This window comes from Eleutherodactylus coqui, chromosome 1, assembly GCF_035609145.1.
Source record: "Eleutherodactylus coqui strain aEleCoq1 chromosome 1, aEleCoq1.hap1, whole genome shotgun sequence".
Taxonomy (NCBI): domain Eukaryota; kingdom Metazoa; phylum Chordata; class Amphibia; order Anura; family Eleutherodactylidae; genus Eleutherodactylus; species Eleutherodactylus coqui.
Genome location: NC_089837.1, coordinates 285,043,784 through 285,067,908, shown reverse-complemented (window position 1 = coordinate 285,067,908; position 24,125 = coordinate 285,043,784). Strand labels below are relative to the sequence as shown.

At 42.0% G+C, this 24,125-nt stretch overlaps 1 protein-coding gene across 1 annotated transcript in view; it reads left to right on the top strand.

Annotated features, from left to right (window-relative positions):
- PLCXD2 (phosphatidylinositol specific phospholipase C X domain containing 2) overlaps positions 1–7,293 on the top strand; it is a 30,428-nt gene extending 23,135 nt beyond the window's left edge. The window contains exons 3-4 of the mRNA XM_066572398.1: positions 4,497–4,738; positions 6,812–7,293. Coding sequence (XP_066428495.1) covers positions 4,497–4,738; positions 6,812–6,974 — 405 coding nt within the window. The 3' untranslated portion in view covers positions 6,975–7,293. The remainder of the gene's footprint in view (positions 1–4,496; positions 4,739–6,811) is intronic.
- Positions 7,294–24,125: the final 16,832 nt, after the last annotated feature.

Here is a 24,125-nt window from a genome sequence, read left to right as displayed (position 1 = left end):
GGAATCCTCGCCGCGGCTGTCACAGGCACAGCAGAGGATCGCAGAGTTTTCCCATTGCTTTCAATGAGTCTGTGATGCGAGATCACGCAGCCAGATAGAACATGCTGCAATCGTTTTTGCTGCATGGCATTGCATCGCGGTGCCATGCAGGAAAACATTGCTCATGTGTATGACCCTCTTTCAAATGTGTCAGATTTGTGTGCCTCGCAACGCCCAAATCTTGCACGATTTTCTCAGCTGGTGAAGCCAGCTTTAGCCTTTGATGAAAAAAAATTCATGGCCAGACAGCAAATCCTGAATAATCTCATTGATTTTAATAACTATGAGAAACCATGGATGCTCAGGCTAATTTCACACGGGAGAGCGAGATATCAGGCCATGAAACTTGGCCCGATATCGCACTCGCCAGCATGCGAGGTACCCGCGGAGACAAGGTATTTTCGTGACAAAAAGCCTTCCATCACTTCAGTACAGTTACAGAATCGACAAGTGTTTCCCATTGTTTTCAATGGGGAACCTTGCATCACACTCGCGTGCACCTCACACACCGTGTGATGTGTTTTCTGCCCTATTGAAAACAATGGGTGAGGCGTTCTGAGGGAATGCCCAAATATATACATCGCAGCATGTCCTATGATCCCATTCAAAAGAATAGGGTTTATATTCATGTGAGATTTGTTCGCCTCGCAATGCACAAATCTTGCATGATTTTCGCTAAGTTTCTCTTTCAGGTAAAGAAAAGATATGTTAAAAATAGACATTGTTGTCTTATTTGTTTTTCCATCAAAAAACAAAAGGAAACCATATAGATTTCAATTTTCCTTCAACTTTTTACAACAAAAAAAATAACTGATGGCAACAACTCAAACCTGTGAACTCAACTTTAGATAGTACTAGTTCACATGGACTCATCAAGTTTAGTTTTTTTTAACTTAAAACTGCGTATACTGGATCATCTTCTGGTATATCTGACTGATATAATGTGGTTAGCAGTAATTGAACATGTAACGCCTTATTCTAGCAGGTACATTGTCCCCATGTTCATTAGACCAACAGGAGGTTAGGCAAGTGTCCTGCCCCAAGTGTGAGTCTACTGATCCAAAATCAAAGTATCATAGGAATCTATGATACAGTGAGCTTGGGTCTGCAGACATGCAGTCAGGCTGGGAGACATATCCGTATTAGGCCGTATTTACACAGGCAAGTGCTATATTGGTCTGAGAAATGAGGACTGATATTGCACTTTTAAATTTATGATTTTACATGCATTTGCATTGTGTTTTGCGGCAAAAGCGCACCATATCACTGTACATACGATTTTCACGCATGTTTTTCATGCCTGGGAAAATTACATGCTGTTCCAATAATAAAAATAGAAAAAATGCATCGCATGTGCTTGAAAATCATATTTACATATGAATGTAACAAGATTTTTTTTGGCTCTCGTAGGAATTAATAAATGATTCTTGCAGTGGAATTTCCCCAAAATAGGACATGCTTCAAATTTTCAACCTTGCACTACTGTTGTGAGCAAAAAAGATCGCTCATGTAAATTAACACATTGAAATCAATGGATTATTTTCCCATGGGAATTCCGTCCATATCGCAATCAGATGGAACCCACACAGAAAAATCGTTCTTATAAATACACTCTTAGGCTTTATTCACACAAACGTTTTATGCGGCTATGCAGTCGCGTTTTCATGCCCGGCCGAAAAACGCGACCATCTGAGGCATTGGATTTCAATGCATTTGTTCATATGGATGATTTTGCGCTGCAAACAATCGCCTGGCGTGAAAAAATACAACATACGCTGCTGATTCCGGTGGGTGCTTTTTTATGTGCTGCTGGAAAAGATAGTTCTGGTTCTATCTTTTGACTGATATACACTGGCGGCTCTTATAGCCTCCTATGGGAGCTGGAAAAATAGGGAGAGGGAGGCAGTTTAGCAGCGTCCAACGCAGGGAAAAGCTCACAGGTGCCTCTATTTAGGCATTTGAAGTAATTTTGAAGAGTTATGTCGAGCGAGGGATTTACGGGCTGCAACATATTTTTTCGCCAGTACATCGCACCCAGCCATGTGAATTGACGAGAGAACGCTAATTAAGCTCGGGACTTGATCACGGAAAATCGTCCATTCATGTGAATTAACGGCACGCACGTAAAAACGCATATGCTCATGCGAAAGAGCCCTTATGGATGTATAGATGCACCAGTATTACCAGTAATCCACTCATGAGAAACTGGCTTTAGGCTTTTGCTGAATGCAATTAGGGATTGTCTGGATGAATGGTAAGCATAGGTTTTGAAATTCTTATATCGTTTTTTGGCAGTTCTGCAGTCTGTTAGAAGCAGTATAAATGCCATTGTTAACACGTCAGTACAAGATGGTATGTTATCTTTTAAAACATGTAGAGGAGACAGTTGTCACTATGACTCAAACTATGTAGCAGAACAGGAATACTAGGTATGCAAGTAATGCACCTAGTATCTAACAAACCACCCACACTCTGCTTTACAATGGGAGGTACCTCCTACTGTACTGTAGTTACGGTATGTGGCACAAAGTAAAATTGTACAATAGTGTCCCTAATATTGTCTCCTGGTATTGTCATGTATCTTTTTAAGCTCCTAAAATACTTATTTTCTGTTATTCACAATCTTGCATTTATTTGTGTGTAAATATGTGTCCAATATATGAAATACTCCTATTATACTACTAACACAAGATGACTTGGATTAACTAATCAAAGTTCACATATGAATATGGGTAGTACTTGTTGATCTATGTGCTCTCTACCTTTTCAAAATGGGAGCAACTGGACAAATAGTAATGTACTAGTAATTATTAGGAAATTATAGCACCATTGTTTCTGGTGGTGCAATGCGCCACACAGCTGTGCTACATGCTACATCCATCCTGATCCCTAGACATCACACACACAGCTCTACTACATCCATCCTGACCCCATATATCACACAGCTCTACTAAATCCATCCTGATTCCCAGACATCAAACACACAGCTCTGCTACATTTATCCTGATTCCCAGACATTACACACACAGCTGTACTACATTCATCCTGATTCCCAGACATCACACACATAGCTCTACTACATCCATCCTCATTCCCACAAATTACACACACAGCCGTACTACATTCATGCTGACCCCCACACATGACACACACAGCTTCACTACTTCCATCCTGATTCCCAGACATCACACACACAGCTTTGCTACATCCATCCTGATTCTCAGACATCACACACGCAGCTCTACTACATCTATTCTGACCTCACATATCACACATCTCTACTACATTCATCCTGATTCCCAGACATCACACACACAGGTCTTCTACTACATCCATGCTGATTCCCACAAATTACACAGCTGTACTATATTCATGCTGACCCCCACACATGACACACACACAGCTTCGCTACTTTCATCCTGATTCCCAGACATCACACACACAGCACTGCTACATCCATCCTGATTCCCAGACATCACACACACAGCTCTACTACATCCATTCTGACCTCACACATCACACATCTCTACTACATCCATCCTGATTCTCTGACATCACACACAGCTGTACTACATCCATCCTGATTCCCAGACATTACACACAGCTCTACTCCATCCATTCTGATTCCCACACATTACAGACATAGCTGTACTACATGCATCCTGATTCCCACGCATTACATACACAGTTGTACTACATCCATGCTGAGCCCCACACATCACACACACAGCTGTACTACATCCATCCTGATTCCCACACATGACAGCAGGGGATGCCGGCGGTCACGTGACTGCGGGCTCGTGTAGTGGAAGTTATACTTCCACTTTCACTTTTTAGTACATAGTGCTCATTGAGTGCTGTGTACTTGGGAAAGGAGAAGGCAGAAGAAAAAGGCAGAAAGGGTTAAAATCCCCTCCTGCCTTCACCTCCGGATTATCATATGTGACTAACAGCTGACAACTCGACATGCTTCTGATTGATTACAGAAGCAGAGGCTTTAAACCCCTGCCGTATTTTTACTATCGGCTGGGTTTGAAGCCCAGGACCAAGCACCGTAAATTTACCATGCTTGGTCCTTAATGAGGTAAAATCCTTCTAAAAACTAGCATGCAACTTCTGTATGGTCATATAATATAAAATATTATAAAATCTGCAACAAAGTAAAATAAACACATGCATGATACGTTTTGCACTTTCAGTGAATTAATTTATGTATGGCAACATGAATGTATGGTCCGTGAGAAGGTTTTGATTGAAGCTTCTTATGACAGTTGTGTTCTGCCTTTCAAATGGTTAGAAACCATAGAAATATAAGAGAATTAGCTATGATATATCAAGAAACCGAATTCTTTGGCAATAACAATTACCTCTAAGGGTCAAATAGCTTCTCATATTACATCAGCTAGAATAGTACATAGTGTGCTATTATTAAATCTTTGTGCTCTTCTTTTAAATAGGTTTTAGTTTTCTACCACTATAATGTATGGAATGAGTACCCATTCTTATGGGCAGGAAATAAGATGCCAGCACCATGGGCCAACACAACAAATGTACACAAATTGATTCAATTCCTGGAGACAACTCTTGGAGAACGTGCTAAGCGGGGGACTTTTCATGTGTCTCAGGCCATTCTCACACCACAGGTTAAAACTATTGTAAGGGGACTGAAATCTGGATTAAAGAATACACTTGTCCATAGGTAAGTTTAGTCTAGCAATAAAACTATTATTTCTGGAACTCTATGTTAAAATGTTCAATAAAAATATATGGGGTTTTTTAAGGCCTTGTGTTTGCATGCATGAAAGTTCATATTTTTCTTTAATGCATAGCCAATGATATGAGGCAGTGCATATATCTGTATGTTTTCATGGTTACAGTTCCATACAGTGTTTGCATAGCTCAGTATGGAACACGATCAATCAGATGTCATATATGCAATCTTCTCAAGTCAGCCTAAGGAAAAAGACCCTTGATACAGGAGGTGTGGCTTTCCATTCGTATGACATTTTTCCTGCTGTAGATTGTTATTTGTATCTGCAATATGACACATAAATGATAAATGAATTGCAATGACTTGCAGACGTTGAGTAATGTAAAGAAACAATATGATAAGGGATATATTTTACCCCTCCTAAACTTGCACATTAGCTCATAGTGACACCACAGTCATTTAAGGAAAAGAGAGCTCTTGAAGTTCTCCAGGTTAAGCTTGAAATAGGTTTAAGGGAATTAGCAAATTATAGACATCCAAGAACTGCTATTCCTAAAGCCCTCAGAAGCATCAGCAAAGCCTAACTACATTGCCTCTAAGTAGTCTTTACGATAAAAAGCCAATGCAGTTACATTTTAACCACTGAAAGGATTTACAAAAGATCATCTAAAAAATCAGTCCTTTGTATAGCCTTAGCTTTATTTCAGCTGTCAGTTGTATCCTTAACAATTTATGATTCTCCTACTAGGAAAGAGTATAATATTACGCTTGAAACTGCTTAAATGGGCATTCATGTCATAGACATAAATGCTGTGGATATGCCATAAATGTCTATGATAAAAAAAAAAACTCCTTAAATAAGAATAAATCAGAAATATATGTGTCCTGTTACAATGGACTACATTTTACCATTCCTCTTTACATCTCTTCATAAGAACCCAAATGTTGCTATAAAACACAAATACAACATTGTCATCGATGTTAATCTGTTGATTTATATGTTGAACTAGGCTTAATTTTGCTTCATGAAGGTGCCTTGGCCATAATAGTGTGCTGCAGTGGTGCAAAGATACAGATGTATAGTATGGGATAGGTTGCTTGAAGTATTTCAAGCCCATTCCCAAGAAGACTCGCCAGGCGCAGCATATGAGCATTATTTAGGCAATATTTTCTGTAATACAATATCTGTTTTTACAACAACGATTTCTTACTTTGTGTCAGGATAGAGATTTATTCTACATTTAGGTTCAAACTACAGATTAAAGTATTTGCCAAAACTGAGAAATGGTGGTCACATTATCAAAGGGCTATTCCAGTTTTAGCACATACTGTATATCTTATTCATTGTATTTTGAAAAGGCGTTTTAATCCACCATTCTACTTTAGTTATACTAGTTGTCACCATTTGCTTATATTTATTGAATGGGAACCTTAACTGTTTTTGTCCAGAGATTGAATATTTGTGCTGGTCATGTGATGATCATATAGGTACACACAACTAAAATATGTCTGCAAGGTATTCACAGCATCATGTCATTAAGATGTGGATATAATGAACTTTACAGAAAGGGGACCAAATAACCCTTCTGGGCTGTTATTCTAAGAGCATCTTTAGAATTATTAGAAAAACTACATGCGAGAAAGATAGGGCAAGGCCTATTTTTATAGTAACATCGTGCGAGAAACACAGCCATGAAAGCGAAACCATTGAGACAAATAGTTTTGCTTTGTCAAGTTTTGCGGGTGTAATTTTCATGCCTGCAAAACGATCCAAAGTCACAATTGTGTGTTTAAGCCCTAAGAACCAGTTTGGAAGAATTAGTTAAATTCCACTTCTGCGTGCACAACTTTCATAACTGTACTGTAACAAGGCAGCAATCTGTGTGATCATCACATCACCGGGACCGATGTTGTACAAACCCTTCTAATATATGTATTGATTGGCTTTACTTCTGGTTCTCTGTGTGTAGTTTAATTGGTTAGTACATGGCCTCTTTGTGGTTGAAATCAACTAATGTGTCTCAAGTACATGTAATGTTCTGTTGGTATACCTTTTCCTAGGAACCTTCCAATGATACTGAACTGGGTGAAGCTGCAGAAACCAGGTGCCATGGGTGTTAATATCATCACATCAGACTTTGTTGAACTAGTTGACTTTGCAGAAACAGTTATTGGACTAAACTATCTGCTACTCAGAAACAAAAAAGATAAAGAAAACAGCTGAGAACCAAAACTGAAGTCAGTGGGTGTCTGTTATTGCCATGAGATAAATTCTACATAGGTAGGAAATGGATCACATGCAGTGTGCGTGCTATTTATTTTTATCATGCCTACCTCTTTTATTTATTAAATGTTCCTGATTAATAAGATGACGATTCCATATTAACACAGCGAACCCGATGGGATACTTAGCTAGTATTATATAAGATCCAGCCCTTCTTTAAAATGTCTTGAATAGAAGATGGTCATTTTCCAACATGTCCAATATGATCCACAAAGTAAACAAATCATATGTATGTTCAATAAAAAGATACAAAAATGAATTGTGTACTTTATTATATAATGCACTTAATTAATAGAACGTGAGAACTGGAAAATGCTGTTGAATTCAGAATTTTTAAATAAATGTGAAAGCGTTACATATATTAAAGTAATCCTTGACACTAGTAGTATTGTGTTACTATGGCCTGTCAGAACATGTGTCAAACATTGTGTGTGCACAGAACATGTAAGGAAGCATACAAAGTCCCAACACATCCATATTGTGAACATCTAGGCACCCTATTGGATTCCATATTTGCCCCTCAGAGAAGTATCCTTCCCTAATATCGCAATGTGCACAATGCTTAAATGCTACCGGCGAACATTCAGGGACCCCCAGGTAAGATAAGTATCAATTCTATTATTTGAGGCCAATTAGCCTGTCTGCTACACGGCTTAAAATAAAAGAATTGATACTCATCTTACCTGGATTGCTGGATGTTCACAGACAGAGCTCCCTCAGTTTTTTTTTGAGACTACATGCCAGTGCTACCTGAATGGAACAGGCAGCCTCCAGATTCTACCCACTGCTTGATTAACCTGCGTGAGTTACAGCTCGCACAGGTGACTGGTACAGCTTTGCGCACTTTATCATTGTTTTACTACAGATGAAGCCATGAGGCGCTTTCCTTGTGTTTTTATACCATCATTTTACACCTAAAGATACAAATCCTGGGAGAAAAACCTCTGTGTGTCTTGCATATAATTGAAGGCTCGTGGAAGTACGTTCTAGACGTATAACAAGCTTTGGCACCATATTATGCAATTACACATCCGTACAACGCGGATTCATAATTCATGGTGGAAACCAACCATAGATTGTGCTTAACGAGTATAAGTTTATGATGCAAGCTTGGAAGCTGAACCTGATCCGTATGTGGCGGGTGTCAGCTGTCTTTGACTTTTTTGTTTATGATTCATAGTGAAAAATATAGAATTAAACAGAGTTTAAAATATATCAGCCTGGAGTTCAAGCTATATAGCTTGAAGTGGTATTCTGATTGTGAAGCAAATTTTCAAAAATTATAGAGATGAAAGGTGTTTGCGCCATATTTATACATTGCTATTTATGGGTATAAATTGAGCAGTGCTTACCTTTTTATCCCTCCATTTCTGATATTACCCTGTATCACGGTTTTCCAAGATGGCCAGCACATCCCTTCTGACATGCAGCTTGAATCTACATTTTACATAATTTCCCGCTCTGTACTTTTCTTCCTGTACATATCCCCAATAAGAGTTGCCCTGCTTTTGGTCAGCAACCTGGTCTCGAGATCAGAAGAGAAAAAAAAGCTGTCCTTAGTTGTTCCTATTAACAAGCTGACCAGCAGAGCTTGAATCCAAAGCAATAGAAACTTCTGAAGTGCCAGGAGAAGGTAATGGTTTTTGGAGCTACAGCCACAAAATCCAAAGCAGAACCACATTGCAAACTTTGAGGCCCCCTGTCCACGGGCGTCGCGGTATCCCACGGCAGATCTCTGCTGCCGCCCAGGAGCAGGAGCCACCGCCGAATTTCTGCCGGTTAGCCCTATCTGATAGATAGGCTGACTGTGGAGAATCGGGGCAATTCGCAGCATGCTGCGAATTGCCCGCTTCAAGTAGAGAATCGCAATGATTCTCCGCTCGTGGACAGTGTGCCAGCGCTTTCCATAGCAGTGCTATGGAAAGCTCCAGAGGGCGCGATTCGACGGCGGTTTACCGCCGGCAAAATCACACCTGTGCACAGGCACCCTAATACTGCAAAACTTTTGATTGTCATTCATTTGTCAGCAACTTTGCGTAACCTGAATACCCCTTTAAAGAGGTGAGTGGATACAATTGAAATGGAATAATGGTGTCAGTTTAGCGGGGATTTAGCTATCTGGATAGAAAATGAGAGAATGTATGGTGCGAACTATTCCAGTAACAAGCAGGGGTGAAGGGGTAACTTGGGGACTGCCATATACCTGCAAAATATCTTTGAAGGTTAATTGTGAACATATGTTCTAAATATTCAACTTTTATCACATTTTTGTCATTTTTGCTGTATAGTTAACCCGCATGAGTTTATATAACATATAATATAGTAACATAGTATGTTAGGCTGAAGGAAGACAATGTTCCATCTAGTTTCCACCCCCTTTATTGATCCAGAGGAAGGCAAAAAACCCTCAATGAGGCAAAAGCTAATTCAGCCCATTTGAGGGAAAAAATTCTTTCCCAACTCCATAATGGCAGTTAAAATAATCCCTGTATCAACATTTGAAAGTTCCTACCCGACTTCAAGACCCAGATCAACAACCCTGCTCTTTATTTAATGTCTTTATCCTGTAATATCATAGCGCTCTAAAAAGACGTCTAGTCCCCTCTTAAACTCCTCTATCGATTTTGCCATTAACACGTTCTCAGGCAGAGAATTCCACAGTCTCACTGCTCTTACAGTAAAGAGGAAGAACCCCCTTTTGTGTTGGTGATAAAACATTCTTTCCTCTAGATGTAGAGGATTGCTACCGCCATAGTCCTGGGTATAAACACATCATGGGACAGATCCTTGTATTGTCTCCTAATGTATTTATACATAGTTATTTGGTCACCCCTTTTTTCCAAAGTGAATAATCCTAATTTTGATAGCCACTCTGGGTATTCCAGTCCTCTCACTCTGTTTATTAATTTAGTTGCCCTTCTTTGAACCCCCTCAAGCACTGCAACATCTTTCCTGAGCACCGGTGTCCAGAACTGTACACAGTATTCTATGTGACGCCTGATAAGTGCCTTATAGTGGAAGAATAATGTTCTCGTCCCTCGCCTCTATACCTCTTTTAATGCACCCCAAGACTTTATTTGCTTTTGCAGCAGCTGAATGGCATTGATTGTTCCAGTTAAGGCTACAGTCATCTAATACCCCAGGTCTTTTTCCACATCATCTTTCCCTAGCAGTACACCATTTAGTGTATATTAGTGACATCTGGTTCTCCTAACCATGTGCATAACCTTACATTTATCAATATTGAACTTCATTTGCCATTTTTCTACCCAAACCCCCAGCTTATCTAGGTCCATTTGTAGCCGTACATTGTCTTCCGTTGTATTAACTATCTTGTATAATTTTTTATCGTCTGCAAATATCGATATTTTACTGTGCAGTCCTTCTATCAGCTCATTGATAAATATATTGAACAGAATGCCCCTAGTGGCACCCCACTAGCAATGGTGGCCCAATCAAGAGTACGAACTGTTAATTACCACCCTCTGCTTTCTATCTCTGAGCCAGTTCTTTACCCACCCACACACATTTTCGCCTAGACCAAGCTGTCTCAATTTTATATATTAACCTGTCATGTGGTACGGTGTCAAATGCTTTAGAAAAGTCCAGATATACAAGATCAATAGACTCTCCCATGTCCAGCCTACAACTTACTTCATTATAGAAGCTTATCAAATTGGTCTGATATGATCAACTCCACATGAATCCATGCTGATGGAGGTTATACCATTGTTTTTCTTGAGGTATTCCAGGATGGCATCTCTTAGAAACCCCTCAAATATTTTTCTAATAATTGAACTGAGACTAACCAGTCTGTAGTTACTAGGTTCTCTTTTAGAACCCTTTTTGTCAATTGGAACAACATTGGCAATACACCTGGTCTCAATACAAGAAATAGCGGTCTATCAATCATGTCACTTAGTTCCCTTAGAAGCCTTGGCCATAGTCCATTTGGGCCTGGCGATTTGTTGATTTTAACCCTTTTTAACTGGCTCTGCACTTCCTCCTGCGTTAGGCAGGTGATATTTAGCAGGGGGTTCATTTTATTCCTGTGCATCTTGTGTGACATTTATTAGATTTGCCTTCCTCCCATCATATCTATGGTTTCTCCTCAATTACTTGTTAAAGGGCCAATGCCCAATTAATATTGCCAAGAGTTATTCTGAGCTGATCAAATTTTGCTTTACTAAAGTTTAGGTTTTTTTTACGCTCCCTGATAGGGCTTCTGATTGAATGACAGCTGAAAATTAATTATATTGTGGTCACTATTTCTCAAGTGTCCCTCAACCTGCACTCCTGTGCTTCTGTCCGGTTTGTTAGTTAATAGTAAGTCCAAGTTGGGTAAGGTAGTTATCTTTAATTGTTCTCAAGAACTTATCGTCCTTGTGAGATTCACAGGTTTCATCCTGCCATATTATATCCGGATAATTAAAGTTTTCTATAATAATTACATCATTGCGGTTTAACACCTTTTGATTTGTTGTAATAATAAGTTTTCAGTTTCTTTGGTTATTTTTGGTGGTCTATAGAAAAAGGATTCTGTTTAGAGATGAGCGAACGTACTCGGTAAGGCCGATTTCGCAATCGAGCACCGCGATTTTCGAGTACTTCACTACTCGGGTGAAAAGTACTCAGGGGCGCTGTGGGGCAGGGCGTGGCATGGTGGAGCGGGGGGTAGCAGCGCGGAACAGGGGGGAGCCCTCTCTCTCTCCCTCTCCCCCCCCACTCCCCCCTGCAACTCCCCGCTCACCCACAGCACCCCCGAGTACTTTTCACCCGAGTAGTGAAGTACTCGAAAATCGCGGTGCTCGATTGCGAAATCGGCCTTACCGAGTACGTTCGCTCATCTCTAATTCTGTTATTTTTCCCTCCCTGTATTTCTACCCATAGAGATTCCCCATGTTCATTTCCTATACTGGTGATGGCGAACCTATGGCACACGTGCCAGAGGTGGCATGCAGAGCCCTCCCTGCTGCCACGTGTCACTGTCGACTGCTCACCACATTAGTGAATACCGGTAGGGGTGCCGTAGCGCCCCTGCTGGTATTCACTCAGTTGCACTGCTAGCGGCGCTGATCCCGGTGCACACTGTGATGTCAGTGTGCAGCCGGGATCCTCCTCCCCGATGTCTCCTACTTGATTCCACAAGAGCAGGGGGAGGAGGCATTCGGCAGCACACTGACGTCCAGTGTGCACCGGGATCATCACTGAGCAGCACCGCCGAGCAGAGGAGCAGTGAAGCTTCCACGAGGAGGAGGGGGGAAGTATGTGGGTCTCGGGGGAGGGATGGGGGTCGGTGTGGAGTGTCACTATTATATTTGGGGCTACTGTGGGGTGTCACTATGCTACTGGGGGCAGCTGTGGGGTGTCACTTTTACTTCTGGGGGCCGCTGTGGGGTGTCACTATTACTACTGGGGGCCGCTGTGGGGTGTCACTATTACACTGGGGCCGCTGTGTGATGTCACTATTATACTGGGGGCCGCTGTGGGGTGTCACTATTATACTTTGGGCTACTATGGGGTGTCACTATGATACTGTGGGCTGCTGTGGGGTGTCACTTTTACTACTGGGGGCCCCTGTGGGGTGTTACTTTTACTACTGGGGGCCGCTGTTGGGTGTCACTATTACACTGGGGCCACTGTGGGATGTCACTAGTATACTGGGGGCTGCTGTGGGTGTCACTATGATACTGGGGGCCGCTGTGGGGTGTCACTATGATATTGGGGGCCACTGTGGGGTGTCACTATGATACCGGGGGCCACTGTGGGGTGTCACTATGATACTGGCGGATGCTGTGGGATGTCACTATTATACCAGGGGGGCCGCTGTGGGTCTCACTATTATACCGGAGGCCGCTGTGGGGTGTCACCATGATACTGGAGGCCACTGTAAGGTGTCACTATTATACTGGGGGCTGCTGTGGAATGTCATCATTCCTAGTGGGGGCCGCTGTGGGATGTCACCATTACTACGGGGGGGCCACTGTGGAATGTCACTATTACCGCTGGGGCCGCTGTGGGGTGGTCACTATTAACGCTAGGGGGCGTCACTATTACCGCTGGAGCCCCTGGAGCGGGTCACTATTATCACTGGGGCTGCTGGGGGAGGGGTCACTATTATCGCTGGGGCCGCTAGGGGGTCACTATTATCACTGGGGCTGCTGAGGGAGTGTCACTATTACCGCTGGGGTATGTTTACATGTGGCGGAAATGGGCAGGGCTGTTTTAAAATAGACAGCGTGCAGATTTCGACTGCTTTTTGGATGCGGTAATGCCGCAGAGTTTGCCACGGAAATTTCCACTGAGAACATTCTGCAGCATTTCCGCATCTAAAAAGCAGTCAAAATCAGCATGCTGTCCATTTTGAAACAGCCCTGTCCTTTTTAGAATGATGAGGGTAAAATCATACATCGTGATAAGCCCCGCCCCCTGATGTCTTGGTTCTTTGCGATAAATAAGTGGGTTTTGGGTTGCAGTTTGGGCACTCGGTCTCTAAAAGGTTCGCCATCACTAGATCGACATCCTAGACATCACTAGGTTCGACATCCTAGACCTATATCCTCTCCTAGCCTCGGCATTAAGTAGCATTAAAAGAGAAAGGGAAGATGCCAGTTGCTAGTGAGAGGTTGAACAGATGCATTAGAACTGGAATAAACATGTTAGTAAATTTGGATATGAATTGAGATGGGATTGGGTCACGTGTACAGGTGGTGAGGTGTGACTTGGAGAGTAGGGTAGAAAGATTTCTTCAGTAATGGTGAGAAAGCAATTTATGGGAAATGAACACTGAGCAAAACTGTAGAGGGGTTTCAGGGACTGTAGGTTGAAGCTTTCTCTGATATTGTTGATCTGATGTTTGAAGTATGTGGCAAAGTCCTTTTCTAAGATAAGAGATGTACTAGGGGGCATCGGAGGATGGAGAAGGGAGTTTTAATCGTTGGTATTTTGCAGTGGGAGAATATAAGAGTAGAAGTAGTCCTGTTTGGTAGAAATGAGAGCTGACTTGTTGATATCTGCTTGAAAATGATGTGTGATAACATGGAGAAAATACTCATCAATGTATCCAGAAAATTGCCCACTGAATGTTGAATTATATCCAACAACCCTACCCCTGACATGCATTTCTTAAGACCCTTTTAGAGGTGATGATTATCATTCAAAAAGTTGTTCAAACAAGCCAAAGTCAACGATAATTGTTCAGTCTAAATGCATGCTAACAACGAACGATAATCATTCACTTTTCGTTCTTCGTTCATTTTGTGCAAGCATAAAAATCATCGTTAGCTCGTTCACTTATAATTCAGTTTAAATACCGATCGTTCAGTAGTTTCATTCACTTATACAGTGAATGTGAACGACTGAACGATTTCTTGTTTGAACAAGCCAACAATTTATCTGCTTGTCTAAACAGTCTGTCCAAGACTGGACGAATGTCGGGCAAACGATGCCTGACAATCGTCCCCGCACATACTAGCCCCTGTGCTACTGAACAGGAGCTAGTATCATTGCCTCACAGTTGAGAGGCTGGAGGAGATTTCTCTCCTCACGCTCCTCTGCCCCTCTTCATTGACATAATATAGCGGCTGTTCAGTACTGAACTATTTACACTGAGCAATCAGCGATCTGCTCATCGTCCACTGTTTATGCAGCATAAACAATGATGAACTGATCGCTGATCATTAAGTCAATGGAGAGGGGCAGGAGAGCGCGAGGAGAGAAATCTCCTGCAGCCGCCCCGCCCTCCTGCTGGCTGCTCTGTGAGTGTCCGGCATCGTTTGCCTGAAATTCGATCCGTCTAAATGGAGCTTTACTCTGATATCATTCGCTCATTATCTGGTTCAAATAATAATTGTTTGGTGTAAATAGAGTCTTATCCACTGTTTAATCCGGGTGGGGTGTGGAAGGGCAGAGTCCACTGGTACTGGTGTATCTTGTTTCCACCAGAAGAATGGGTTGAAACAAAATGCATGCTCACAACCAATGCCCACAACTTAATTGGCTAGGCAGGAGAATGGGTGCCCATCATCTTCCTGGCTGAGACATCCCATCTCCGCTGCTGCTGACTGTGTCAATCTCCCCCTGCTAGGGGTGCGATGTGCGCTCTCACTGCTGTCAACCCTGTAAGTAACTTTTCTTGCTGCTCTCTCATTATTCCCTTGCCAGCTTCAGCTCTCTCATGCGCTCTGCTATCTCCCCTTCCACCTACAGCACTGTCATTCGCTGCCCCCTTCCCGCCATTCCATCTCCGCCGCTGCAACATTATCTCCCCTACCGGCTCAGTGCGTTCCACAAGGAAACTCTCCCCATCAGCCTCCCATCAGTGATGCAATGGGTCCCACACTTACAGACTTCCACCCCCTCACCTGTCACTGGCCCCAACTCTCTGCCTTCTCCCCTCCCTGCTCTGGCACAGTTGGTCAGTCGCTGTCAGTCTCCTTGCCGGCTGGCCACACATAATGGCTGGAATATGTGATGCCAGTAAAGAGACTAACAGCGCAGGAGCCGGGAAGGGGACAAGGGAGAGCGTCGGAGGAGTGAGTGACACGAGGCGGGAGGAGAGATGATGGGCACCCATTCTCCTGCCCAGCCAATAAAGCTGTGGGCAATGGTTGTGGGCGTGCATTTTGTCTCCACCCATTATTCTCGGGGAGACAAGATACACCAGTACCGAGTGCACTTCTGTGCACATACAAATCCACTGTGCGTAACAGGAGTGGGTTATAATAGATAATCACTTTTAATTCTGTAGCTTCTTTAGAGCCTGACCTATGGGCCTAGATTGCCATTATCCGATCCTTTTATAATATGTGGGTTTTGAATAGATTCTGGCCTGTATTGCAACTTCCTTTTAATATGATAACATTTTTACAACCTATGCATTGGAAAACATCAACAAAATAAAAATATTGGGTTTATCTACCAAATCTGCCATTGTGCTTCAGATTTCATGATAAAAGTGTCATCAAAATTCCTGAAACTTGAAATCAAATGAGTCTGTTATCAACAAGTGCTATATTAAGGCAAAGTTATTTCTCTGAAACTGTAATTACAAAATAGGCTCCAGGTAGGTATTACTCTTCCAGCATATACCTGAATATTTGGTTTGTATAGAAACAAAGCAGATAATTACAATAGTAGCAGTGCACTGTGATTAAATAATCATTCCAGCATGAATACCACATGCATCCCCATAAACTCACAGCTGGTAATTTATTGCTACTAATTTAACATTTTAGGTGTGTCTACAAGGTCATTACATATGTAACCTGTTTTACCACATTCTGCAAGTTCTTTCGAATAGACGTCATCCAGCAGGTAGAAATCACAATCATGTTCTCTTAGGGTAAATATATTTTACCATCACCCATTAGCACTTGAATTGCAACAGTGATATTATAAAACAGACATGTCATAGATATAAGTCAGAAATTTTGATTGCATGGGAGCTGAGTCCTGAGAACCCTTTTTTTAGCTGTGTGCTGAACCCAGTGGTGTGCCACCATTAGAGGCAGACCCAGCCATTGCTATGGGGCCTTCAGGGCCCTGACCCCATGTCCCACTCACTGAACCTTTATTCTCCGAACCATGGCCGAGGGCGCCGACCAGCTAGGAGAGGAGTGGGGTGCACTGCAGTGGGCCATGGATGGCAACGTGTTTAATAAAATAAAAAGCTGACCATACTCAGCTTCCTTTGTGCCTCTCTGACTTCCTGGTTGACTGAGCACATGACCTCACTCTGAATGTGACTCACAGCACACTTTAGGATTTTTAAGCTAGTACAAAGATGACTATTAAGTCCATGGGATGCACGCCACAATTTCGGGGTCAGAGCCTCCAGAGACCCCAATATACCTGTGTTCCACTTTCTCACCAAAGGAATGGCAGCATCCAGGGCGTGGTATAATATAATAATTTATTCCTCCAAAGTCCTGCTACGTTTCGACCCTCTTGGGGTCTTTGTCAAGCAGACTGAGCACATGACCCAGCAAACGTGTCCACTGCAGGGAACACTAAGGCCAGGTTTGTCACATCGTATAACCAGGAAGTCAGCGGGGCACAGGAATGAAACAGTGCAGACTACAGCAGCAGGGGAGCGACCAAGGAAGGTGAGTACGGTTAGTTTTTTAATTTTATTGCATATAAGGGTGAATGGTGGCAAAAGGGGAATTACTACTTGTGGATGGAAGCCAAGGGGGGCATTATTACTGATGGGGGGCAAAAGGGGGCAGTGTTACCTGATGGGGCATTACTCTTGGCAAATCGTGGCAATAGGGGGCATTATTACCTGACAGGGCAAAAGGAGGCATTATTACTGGTAAATGATGGCAATAATAACTCACCAGAGACATCATTAGAAGAAATGTCACCTTTAATCACTGGAGGTAACTTCACTGTAATCACTATCAATGTAGAGCTGGTATCTGACTATTGTATGGTGACTGCAATGTTTAGAGCTATGTTATGGCTCAGCTGCTGTATCTTAGCCCACAGTGTTATAAATGTTGTCTAATCAAACCTATATATACATATTCAAACTTTTTCAAAACTTTTGTATACTTTTTCGCTATGGGGCTCTTGCACTTATGAGCAAACTTTCTATGAGACGGTATATTACTTTGCTCAACTCTCCCAGGAAAGAAAAAAAATGCTATTCATAGAACTCCGCTGATCACTTTTGTCTTTAATTTCAACAATCAAAGTCTCTATGACATGTCAGAAGATTTTGAAAACAAGTAAAAGAGGATTTAGCTTGAAATGAACACCCCCAATCACTTTATTAACATACTTGTTCAGCTGAGTGAATGATGTATGTTTATACCAAACATGCGTGGAAGAAAGCAAAAGGAATTGGCCATTAAAATTTACACTGCTGATATAGCTGACTGCAGTAACAGCTGGGAGTGTCTTGTAGACTTCTATACACATCTAATGGTCACAAGCAGACTTGTGGAATCTACCAGCAGCAAGCTTTTGTGGAATGATTGAACAAACCATTGACAAATAGTCAATGGTTGGAAAAGTTGTTCCTGAGAAAATTTCCATCTTGCAGCCTGTGGGCAGGGGTTTCCGGTTAATAGGCAACAATGATGATCCTTACCCTGCTAACAGCTCGCGGGATAACCATGTACATCGGTACATTTAGAGTGCTAGTTGGCTCGTGACTTTTAGTACCCTGCATCCTGCTAACACAGTAGTCCCATTTTTTGATGCAGAATATTTGCATCTCAATATTTTAGAGACTATAGTACTACACACCTAGAAACCTGACTCATTTTATCAGCCAAAGATTATGGTGGAGTGAAGATGCAATTGAGTTTTGAACTTACAGAAGCTAGAACAGGCTCATCAAGAACATCTGCAGACAATGCATTCACATTTATGGAATGTGTGCAATCAAAGAAACCACCCGCTTACAATTCTTTGAGGTGACACAAATAAACTAACACCTTTTATACTCTCTCTTCCTACATCTAGATGACCTTGAAAATCTTGGTCATAGAAACATCAGATTCAAGGGGATCCTTGAAAGTAAGACAGAGATGGGTTTACACTCAATAGTAACCACTATTTTACTATTTCTAGGGCAGCCCCCTTGACTCTCATTACCTTTGATAGAGCTCACCAAACTGGGCATACTAATTTTATTGTCAGGTCTACCCCGAAGACATTCTATGCCATTGTATTATTACACAGATAAAGACAAGCCGATTTGAAAATTTTGAGATCAGTGTCATAGCTATAAGGGTCTCAGCAGTCACAGTTGTGACCTGGCCCCTAAGTCAAGAGCACCCAAAAGCCCCAATGCTACTGTGTCGTCACTTGTCTCCAACAACCACCCTTTCTCCAACAACTCTGGCCTGCAAGTAAGATGAACTTCTTCATTCACACTACTGCCTGATTAGCTCAACTGTTGCTCCTACTCTCCTCTTTGAGCACCAGCTTATACTGTATTGACAGCAGGAAACCTGGAAAAGAGCCACAGCAGCATTAAATAAGTTTGTCATGTTTGCTGGTCAGAGTTTAGCTGCAGGGCCAGGCGGTGGGGGAGATAATATAGCTTCGTGGGGACATAGAGGGGTACTCTTATTTTATGAGGACACATTGGGCACTATAGCTTTTAGGAGGCACAGAGGGACTACCATAAATTTCTGGAGGCTCAGAGGAGGAATTATAACTTCACAGGGACACAAAGGGTAATTATTACTTTGTAACGGCACATAGGGATTATTACCTTTGGGTTCGGAAAGTGGTCATTATTTAATTATGGAGGGCATAAAAGGAAATTATTAGTTTATCACTTGTGGGACACAAATGGAAGCCTTATTAATGTGTAGGAAACACTGACAGGGATGTTAGAGCTAACAGCAGGATGGGAAAAGTGTGTGGAGATGAGTTGAGGCTGGAAGAAATGCACATGGCGGTCTGGGCCCAGATAGACAAGGAAAGCGAAAATAATCAGAGATACTGTTCCTTCCACTGAACAGTTACCCTTGTTTACTGAGGGGAACTGCACTTTAACCACTGTCATTACAATTTGTATTGTGACTACATTACTTAGGACAATACTAAAGCTGAGGTGCTGTATGTAAACCCACCTAAAAATACTATTACATAGATAATGTCCTTTGAAGGTGCCATCTTTTGCTTTTCAAACAAAGATACTGCTTTTCTTAGTACTCCACGCAATAATAGTGCCCCCTTTGTGATTTTACACAGTAATATTGCCCCTTTTTTGCCCACACATAGCAATACCACCAACGATGGTGCCCCTTACAAACTTGTATTGTACCTCTAGGCACTAATAACGCCCAGTGTAACCCTAGAAAGTAAAAACGTCTGCTGTGTACCTCCCAGAAATAATAATGATTATTAATTTTAAAGTGCTGTTGATTCCAGGGCGCTGTACATATGACAACAGGGGTTTAAATACCACCCCAATTCCAAAAAAGTTGGGTCGCTGTGCCAAATGTAAATAAATGTTAAGAATAATAGAATGCAATGATTTGGAAATATCATATAACCACGTTTTATTCACAATAGAACATAGAACATATATCACAAGTTAAAAGGGAGATATTTTTCCATTTAATTTTTAAAAAATTAACTCATTTAGAAATTGATGGCAGCAATACATCTCACAAAAGTTAGGACAAGGGTAACAAGAGGCTGGAAAAGTAGCTGTACTAATGAAAAGCAGCAGGATGGTTTATTTTCTACTACCCTGTAAAGCGTCTTATATTAATTTTATCTCCAAAAGATACACTACGGCTTATTTTCAGGGGATGTCTTATTTTTCTATGAACAATAATCTACATTTATTCTTGAATAAAAAGAATCAACATTTATTTAAATAAAGTCATGTCATGACATTCTATAACAATATCATAACTCTCCAAACCCTGAATTTCTTGTGACTCTTTTTTCCCCATGTACAACAATCTAAGCGATATTCATGAACAAAAAAAAATTAAAATCAACATTTATTCAAATACAGTCATGTCATCATCTTCTGGAACATCATCATAACTCTCCAAACTCTGAGAACAACGTTCATGGTGAACTTCTTGTGGCTCTATTTTCTTTAGAACCATTGGCCCCCATTTCTGATGTTTAGCAATAGTGCTGTCCTTTAACCAGCACTTCTTGTCCAAATAGCCTGCTTGTAGCACATTTGCAAAGCAACTGTCAGTGATTTTGCCCCATGTATTCTTTACTCAAGTCACAACCTCTTGCAGTCTAGGCTTCACAAAGTTTCCACGCCGATTTCTCTCCATTCTATTTTCAATGTAGTCATTAATTTCCATGCACAAATGGTCCTTGAATGGTTTGTTTATTGCAATATCAAGAGTCTGGAGATAGACATTCTTTCCTGAGGGAATCATTATTTGGTCTACTTTTCTCTCTTGGAGGAACTTCTTCATGTCTTTGGCTTGGTGGTTGCTGGCTGAATCCCAGACTAGCAGACCTCTTTGGCCTCGCAAAACAAGTGGGAGCATTAAATCGACCCACTTCCTTATAACTTCTTATGTGTCCCAGGCTTTTTCAGTTTCAGGAATATAAATGCCCAAAACTCGTTCAATCGTATCCTTCTTTCCCTTACTAATGATTAGAGGTTCGGCTTTATTTCCATCCAGACGAATTGCCAAAATACAGGTAACATGTGCAGTTCCATAACCAGAGGAGGGAATGTAGATTGAGGAGGCAATCCACTGATCGATTGTAGTCTGAGATCCTTGGCCCATAAACACTGCAGTTTCATTTATAGAAATCATGTTGAAAAGTTTCTATTTAGAAAAATTGATGCCATCAACAAAGAACTTGAATGCAAGAGCAAGTTTATTAACTTCCGCATCTTCCAGCTTAAACAGTGTTGTCGATCTTCTTAATAAAAAATGGTGGAGCAGCAGCAGAGGTGTAGATAAGCAGATGATACCTACATTGAGTTCTTCACATAGAGTCCTTTATTCAGTAAATAAACAACTGCATAGCAACGTTTCAACTGCATACAGCAGTCTTTATGAAGCATATACAGATGCATTTAAAATACCTACATATATATAAACCCAGCACCAATCATAGTATGAACACAATTAAGAAACACACCTCTGTTACTCCGAAGACCAATCCAAAGGGGGAATGGGCTGGGCAGCAGCTGAACATTGTTGCTGGTAAAAATTACCACGGACCGCCACATACCATGCATGTCAGTGCAGCTGGCTTCTGCATCTGTATATTGCGTATGAGCAAACTTCACCTCTCATCGCGTGAGATTATCCCCCCACCGCACAACATGTAAGGTGATGGTTCCGGCTTCTGTACTTTACCACTGCGCCCGCGCGAGCACCCAAATCCACATCGCGTGAAAATATGGTGAAGAGCACTATCCCCACGCATGCGCATATTGATCACACAAACGGAAGCAAGTTGTTACGATCATGTGGGCAAACTAAGCACAGGGTCCACACGAGCGTGACCAAAGCGGACTGGGTTTCAAGCAACTGACCCCATTCTACACGGAAGGATGACATGGCCCTACCTAAGTGGGGACATTGCCCCAATAGAGGCAGCCCAGCGGTCTTCGGATCTGGGCCCTAGCTGATCCTAGGAGCCACACACCAGAACAGGACGCATTCACATGCCACATGACAAGGCTTGAACAACAGGACACACAGAGCCAGAATACACAGCATACAACAGCCAAAATGCAACCACTAGTAACAGATAGGAAGCTGAATATAAATATCAGGTATTAGTTGACATTTTGTACAAAACGTGAAAGCTAGCGGGCCACTTCGCGGCTCCTGGTTATACCGCTAGTCCCTACACTAACCAGGAGTCCAGCAACGCCAGACACAGTTCACACAGCAAGCTGCAACAGGACAGGACGCAGATCACAGGTTACACAGCAAGCTGACACAAAACTGACAGAATATAAACGAACAAATGGACATGAACCAGCACAGGGCACAAATCACACAGCAAGCTTGCAACAGACAAGGATTCATGGTTGCTCACCCTCAACACCAGACAGAGACTGACAAGCTGGGTTTATATGTAAGCACAGACCCAGGAGATTGGCTAGCAGGAAGAACCACACCCAGCCAGCTCAATCAATTAACCCTGTGGACCGAGGGCTGTGCTGCTAGGAAGCTTAGAACTACAGATCCCAGCAGCACATGTAACACAGGTCCTAGTGGTTAAATGGACAACATGTGCTTGCACAGTTCCCTACCAGCGCATATACTTCCACCCGGGGACACACCAATGGACACATTGTCAAGATTGGATTATGACATTGAATATAGGGGTGAATATGAGATTAATTGTGAAATGTATAAGTAACCACATTCAACACAGTGTCAGAACCATTATACTGCTTATAGAACCCCAACTGCATGAACACCGGTACCTATCTCCAAAAGGCACTTACCACTCACTATGTACCCATACTATAACTCTCCACTATATACCACATATTGTCCAGTTGTACCCTCTGTTTAACAGACTGCATCTTCCAACATGTTCGTCACATAAGAAATCCAACTAATTAATGAGACCACATGCCTCCAACTGCAGTCAAAATATCTTTTATTTTAATTCTAGTTTTTTATTTTCTTAATTCTTACATGATTGATCAAACACTGCTGATGCATAGAATGTGGAACAAGGTGACACTCTACTGACATATGGTTACCACTCAATTGGTCCAAAGCAATACCACAGGAAATTGCAGATATTGCCGATCTTCTTAGACACAGTTCACATCGCTGAAAGAAGCTGTCTAGCCAGTGTTGTGATGCTTTGAATTCTTCTGTGGATATTTCTAACTGTGGTGACATTGCAAGGCCAAATTCTTTAATATCAGCCTTGCACACAACCAAAGCTTTCGCTCTTTTGTCAACAATCTATTCACAGATCTTGTCTTCTAGCTCAGTAAATAATGGTTGCTGACTAGAGATGAGCGAGCGTACTCGGATAAGCGGTACTCGCTCGAGTAATTGGCTTTATCCGAGTACCGCTGTGCTCTGGGCTAAAGATTCGGGTGCCAGCACGGAGCGGGGAGCTGCAGGGGAGAGCGGGGAGGAACGGAGGTAAGATCTTTCTCTCCTTCTCTCCCGCCCGCTCTCCCCTGCTCCCCGCTGCGACTCACCTGTCAGCCGCAGCGGCACCCGAACCTTTAGCTCCGAGCACAGCGATACTCGGATAAAGCCAATTACTCGAGCGAGTACCGCTTATCCGAGTACGTTCGCTCATCTCTATTGCTGACCTTTATCCACACGTGCACTTCTTAGTGTTTTCCTTGCACACCTGTTGACTGAGGTTATCATACTCTGCTCGCCATTTTCGGGCCATTAGGATATCTAACATCTTCTCTTTTTTTGTTGCAAAATATTTTATTGAGATTTTGTAGTAAAACATAAAAAATTGCTTTAGTGAGTTCCCCACATAGGGGGCATCTTAAAATCATTGACACTACAGAAAAAGAACTACCAGAGAGAAATAAATAAAGAGAAAGAAAACGAAAGAAAAAAGAAAAAGAAAAAAAGAAAAGTAAATAACTAAGATTCCACACAGATTGTTTAGCCCTAT